The 6,066-nt window shown below is 45.4% G+C and overlaps 1 protein-coding gene across 1 annotated transcript; it reads right to left on the bottom strand.

Annotated features, from left to right (window-relative positions):
- Positions 1-3,416: 3,416 nt before the first annotated feature.
- LOC150036375 (uncharacterized) lies at positions 3,417-3,776 on the bottom strand. The gene has a single exon (XM_090313652.1). The coding sequence runs from the start codon at positions 3,774-3,776 to the stop codon at positions 3,417-3,419; it is 360 nt and encodes a 119-aa protein (XP_090169778.1).
- Positions 3,777-6,066: the final 2,290 nt, after the last annotated feature.

The following is a 6,066-nucleotide window of genomic DNA, read 5'->3' as shown; positions in this document are numbered from 1 at the left end:
TGTAGCACCGTTTACATATACTGAATGTCTTGGGAGGGGCCCTGCAAGGCTTACAACTCTTCCATGCTTTTACCTTAGGGAGGATCCCGATAAGGTCTACCTTGTAGAACCGTTTGCATATCCTGAACGTCATGGGAGAGACCCTGCAAGGCTTACAACTCTCCCATGCTTTCACCCTAGGGAGAATCCCAATAAAGTCTATCTTGTAGTACCGTTTGCATATCTTGATCGTCATGGGAGGGGCCCTGCAAGGCTTACAACTCTTCCATGCTTTCACCCTAGGGAGGATCCCGATAAGGTCTACCTTGTAGCACCGTTTGCATATCCTGAACGTCATGGGAGGGGCCCTGCAAGGCTTACAACTCTTCCATGCTTTCACGCTATGGAGGATCCCGATATGATCTACCTTGTAGCACAGTTCGCATGTCTTGATCGTCATGGGAGGGGCCCTGCAAGGCTTACAACTCTCCCATGCTTTCACCCTAGGGAGGATCCCAATAACGTCTACCTTGTAGAACCGTTTGCATATCCTGAACATCATGGGAGAGGCCCTGCAAGGCTTACAACTCTTCCATGCTTTCACCCTAGGGAGGAACCCAATAAAGTCTACCTTGTAGTACCGTTCGCATATCCTGATCGTCATGGGAAGGGCCTGCAAGGCTTACAACTCTCTCATGCTTTCACCCTAGGAAGGATCCCGATAAGATCTACCTTGTAACACCGTTTGCATATCCTGAACATCATGGGAGGGGCCCTGCAAGGCTTACAACTCTCCCATGCTTTCATCATATGGAGGATCCCGATATGGTCTACCTTGTAGCATCGTTCGCATATCTTGATCGTCATGAGAGGGGCCCTGCAAGGCTTACAACTCTCCCATGCTTTCACCCTAGGGAGGATCTCAATAACGTCTACCTTGTAGCACCGATCACATATCCTGATCGTCATGGGAGGGGCTCTGCAAGGCTTACAACTCTTCCATACTTTCACCCTAGGGAGGATCCCGATAAGGTCTACCTTGTAACACCCTTTGCATATCCTGAACGTCATGGGAGAGGCCCTGCAAGGCTTACAACTCTTCCATGCTTTCACCCTATGGAGGATCCCGATATGATCTACCTTGTAGCACAGTTCGCATATCCTAATCGTCATGGGAGGGGCCCTGCAAGGCTTACAACTTTCCCATGCTTTCACCCTAGGGAGGATCTCAATAACGTCTACCTTGTAGCACCGTTCGCATATCCTGATCGTCATGGGAGAGGCCCTGCAAGGCTTACAACTCTTCCATGCTTTCACCCTAGGGGGATCCCGATAAGGTCTACCTTGTAGCACCGTTTACATATCCTAAATGTTATGGGAGTGGCCCTGCAAGGCTTACAACTCTCCCATGCTTTCACCCTAGGGAGGATCCTGATAAGGTCTACCTTGTAGCATCGTTCGCATATCCTGAACGTCATGGGAGGGGCCCTACAAGGCTTACAACTCTCCCATGCTTTCACCCTAGGGACGATCCCGATAAGGTCTACCTTGTAGCACCGTTCGCATATCCTGAACGTCATGGGAGGGGTCCTGTAAGGCTTACAACTCTCCCATGCTTTCACCCTAGGGAGGATCCAGATAAGGTCTACCATGTAGCACCGTTCGCATATTTTGAACGTCATGGGAGGAGCCCTGCAAAGCTTACAACTCTCCCATGCTTTCACCCTAGGGAGGATCTCGATAAGGTCTACCTTGTTATGTTGCTTCTTGATCAAAATTTGAAGATAAGGGAAATACGCCATTGAGTATTGAGGATTAGGCGGATATGCCATCAAACTTTGAAGATGAAAAGAATATGCCATCAAGCTTTTGAGCGGAGTCATATTGGCTAGAGTCGATCTCGCGTACAAGGCGGAGCCGGATGGACCATAGTTGTCCTCGCATATGAGGTAGAACTTGGTTCTTGATCTCGCATATGAGGTGGAACCACACCCACATTTTTTTAGAGGAAGCGAAGCTACATCAATTTTAGAGAAGGGGTGAAGTTGTACCAACATTTTGGAGAGGAAACGAAACCGCACCATGACTTTGGAGATGAAGCGAAGTCGTGCCATCAGTTTGGAGATGAAGTGAAGCCACGCCACAACTTTGAAGATGAGGCGAACCATGCCAGACTTTGGAGATAAAGCGAAACTACACCAACATTTTGAAGATGAAGCGAAGTTATGCCATCAATTTGGAGATGAAGCGAAGCCACGCCATGACTTTGAAGATGAAGCGAACCACGCTAGACTTTGGAGATGAAGCGAAGCTGCGTCATGATTTTGTAGACTGACTCGTTGAAGATGGAGCCGAGCCATGCACACCGACCATGAACTTAAAGATGAAGCGGAGCCATGCACACCAACCTTGAACTTGAAAATGGAAGTGGAGCCATGCACACCAATCTTAAACTTGAAGATGGAAGCAGAGCCATGCACACTGATCTTGAACTTGAAGATAGAAGTGGGGCCATGTACGTCAATCTTGAACTTGAAGATGGAAGTGGGGTCATGCACGCCAATCTTGGACTTAAAGATGGAGCAGCATCGATGGAGCCTCTAAACTTAAAGATAGAGAAGCATCGACGAGGCCTTTGCGTTTGAGTTTGACAAAGCATCGGTAAATCCTCCGCATTTGAGTTTGATGAAGCATCGGCGAATCCTCTACACTTGAGCTTGAAGAATCGGTGAATCCTCCGCATTTAAGCTTGAAGCATCTGTAAATCCTCCGCACTTGAGTTTGACGAAGCATCAATGAATCTTCACATTGAGCTTGACTTTGCAGCTTTGAGCATGAAGATGCCATTGAAAAGCCTCCAGACTTGAGCATGAAGATGAAGCATCGATGAAACCTCTGAACTTGAAGATGAAAGAGCATTCGAGTTTGATTTCAAAGAGGAAGCGAAGTGCATTCCAAGCATGTGCCTTTTATTTACTGTGCTAGCTCCTTGCGAGGGATGAACTTCTTTAATACATTATGTTGCCCCCAATAGGGATTAACATCTTCAATCTGGAGTGTCATTCTTTAATGGGGATGATCAACATCAATCTTGTAGTATCATATTTGCGTGGTTTTCGTACCTCTTCTGATGGACTAGACTTAAATTTCTTTAAGTTCCCTTCGTACCTTTAAAGAAAGGGATCAAATCATGACGTAGTTCAAGTTTTTTTTTTTCTTTTTTAACTGAACTGAACTTGAAGTTTCTTTCAAGCTGTCTACATACACTTCATAATGATAGGGATCAAGTCATAATGTAGTTCAAGAAGATTTTTTTTTTTTTTTTGTGCGACTGAATTCAAATTTCTTTAAGTTGCCTATATACCCTTTATAATAACAGGGATCAAGTCATAACATAGTTCGTACAATTTTGTTTTTTTTTTTTTTTTTTACGTTTGTTAAGCGTAAAACTTCTTGAGAAACTTGTCGTTGATTGGGCCAATTCTTAGCCCATCTTGATTAACTATCTTGTACGCGCCATTTGTGTAGACTTCTTTGACAACGTAGGGCCCATCCCATTTAGGTGTAAACTTATTCCCCGTATGTCTTGTCGTGATAATTGGTCTCCTTATGGCGAGCACTAGATCACCGACTTGAAAGGACTGAGGCTTTACATGCTTATGGAAGGCTTTAGACATTCGCGCCTGGTAACATTCCAACGCTTGTTGAGCTTCTATTCGTTTTTCATCCAGTGCTTCCAACTCTTGGAGCCGCAGTTTGGTGTTGTCCTCTGTAGTGAGCCCTTCCTGCACCGTCATTCTTAACGATGGAATTTATCTTTCCAAAGGAAGGACAGCTTCTACCTCATAAACAAGAGAGTACGGGGTGACTTCTTTAGGGGTACGATGAGTGGTGAGATAAGCCCACAACACTTCACCGATCTTCTCCTGCCAATCTCTCTTCGACTTGGAAACAATTTTCTTCAGTAGATTGCATAATGTCTTGTTAAATGCCTCAGCCAACACTTTTGCAGCGGCATTATACACGGATGTCTTGTACTGCTTGAATTTGAATTTTTCACACAACCTTTCCATCAAACTGTTGGAGAATTGTCTTTCGTTATCCGTCACGATCCGATGGGGAATACAATACCGATGACTGATATAAATGTGGATAAAATCCACCACGTTTTCTTTCTTAGCTTCCCTTAGCGCGACAGCCTTAACCCATCTTGAGAAGTAGTCAGTGGCTGCGAGAATGTATGATTGCCCTGCTGATGACTTAGGTGTTATAGGGCCGACCAGATCAAGCCTCCATGCTTCGAAAGGCCACGAGGCTATGGTTAGATGTAGAGGCTCGGGCAGTTGATGAATGAAATTCGCGTGATATTGACAAGCTTCACATTTCAAATGTATAATCTATTGAGTCCCGGATCATTCCTGGCCAATAGTAATCCATTCTTTTCAACTGGAATTGTAGCTTTAGTCCAACTTGATACGCGCCGCATACGCCTGAGTGTGCTTCCTCCAAAGCCTTCACTGACTCTTCTTTACTGAGGCATTGAAGGAAAAGTCCTTCAAAGGATAGACGGTATAGGACCCCTTTATAGTAAATGAAATGCGTGGCCCTCCTGCAAACCTCGATTTTACAATGGGGGTCATCCGGGAGCCTTCCATGCTCAAGGTAATTTATGATGGGCTGCCGACAGTCTTCCTCGTCGGTTAGATAGACTGATATCGAATTCGTTTCTCCATATGTAGTCCCAACCAGAGGTACAACCCATCTCCGCCAAAGCGATATATTAAGGGGCACATTATCCAGGTCCGTTAAGGTAGTGGCTAGGTTTTCCAAAGCATCCGCTTTCTTGTTCTCTGACCTCGGGACATGTTCCAACACCACACTTTCGAACTTCTCCATCAACTGGCGAGCGTAATTGAAGTAGGGTTTCAAGTCGTCATGCTTCACCTCATACTGGCATAAGAGTTGATTGATTATCAACTTTGAGTCACCGAAAATTTCTATGCAAGCTACTCTAATCTCTAAAGCCATTTGAAAACCAATTATCAAGGCTTGGTATTCAGCGACGTTGTTTGAGCATAACTCGCCAAGTGCGAAGCTATAAGACAACATGTGCTTTTCTGGCGAGACGAGGACGATACCTACCCCCGCACCACTTTTTCGTGTCGCACCGTCAAAGAACATATCCCACGGCCCTGAGGTTTCTGTGAAGAGAACTTCGTCATCGAGAAAGTCTTCACTTAACTCCCAATTCGATGGAACTGGGTGATCTGCCAGGAAATCAGCCAATGTCTTCCCTTTAACTGCCCTTTACGGTACATAAACAATGTCGTACTGTTGAAGCATGATTGCCCACTTGGCTAAACGTCCCGAGATGATCGGCCTGGACAAGACGTACTTGATGGGATCGGTTTTCCCAATTAACTGGACTGTGAAGGCCTGCATGTAGTGCCTTAACTTATCTATGGCGAAGAAGAGCACAAGGCACGTCTTCTTTATAGGGGAATAATTTCTCTTGGCTCCATTCAGGGTCCTACTTAAGTAATAGAGAATGCGTTCTTTTCCCTTTTCTCTTTCTTGTGCCAATAGTGCCCCCAGTAATCTCTCTTGCACTGCAATGTATAGTATCAACGGTTTGCCCGCTATTGGGGCTCCTAAGACAGGAGAGCTAATCAGGTACCTCTTTATGCTATCGAAAGCATTCTGATAGGCCTCATCCCATTCGAATTTCTCTCCCTTTCTCATCAGTCTTTGAAAGGGCTGACACCGCCCTGCTAGGTTAGAAATAAACCTCCGGATGTAGGTCAGACGTCCCTGTAAACTTCTCAACTCATGTATATTCCTTAGCTTGGCATCTTCTAGATGGCATCGATCTTGGATTAGTCTATCTCTATCCCTCGATGTCTCACAGCGAAGCCCAGAAACTTTCCTGAAGTTACGCCGAACGCACATTTAAGGGGGTTCATCTTCAATTGGTACTTTCGCAGGCGATCGAACACGGTTCTTAGATCTTTCAAATGGTCATGTCGTCGCTTGGTCTTGACCACAAGGTCATCCACATAGCACTCCACGTGTTTATGCAACATATCG

Source organism: Benincasa hispida, chromosome 5, assembly GCF_027475165.1.
Source record: "Benincasa hispida cultivar pf3 chromosome 5, pf3_genome.v1.1, whole genome shotgun sequence".
In the NCBI taxonomy this organism is placed as follows: Eukaryota; Viridiplantae; Streptophyta; class Magnoliopsida; order Cucurbitales; family Cucurbitaceae; genus Benincasa; species Benincasa hispida.
The sequence above is the reverse complement of the archived record's forward strand: the minus strand, read 5'-3'. Positions and strand labels throughout refer to the sequence as shown.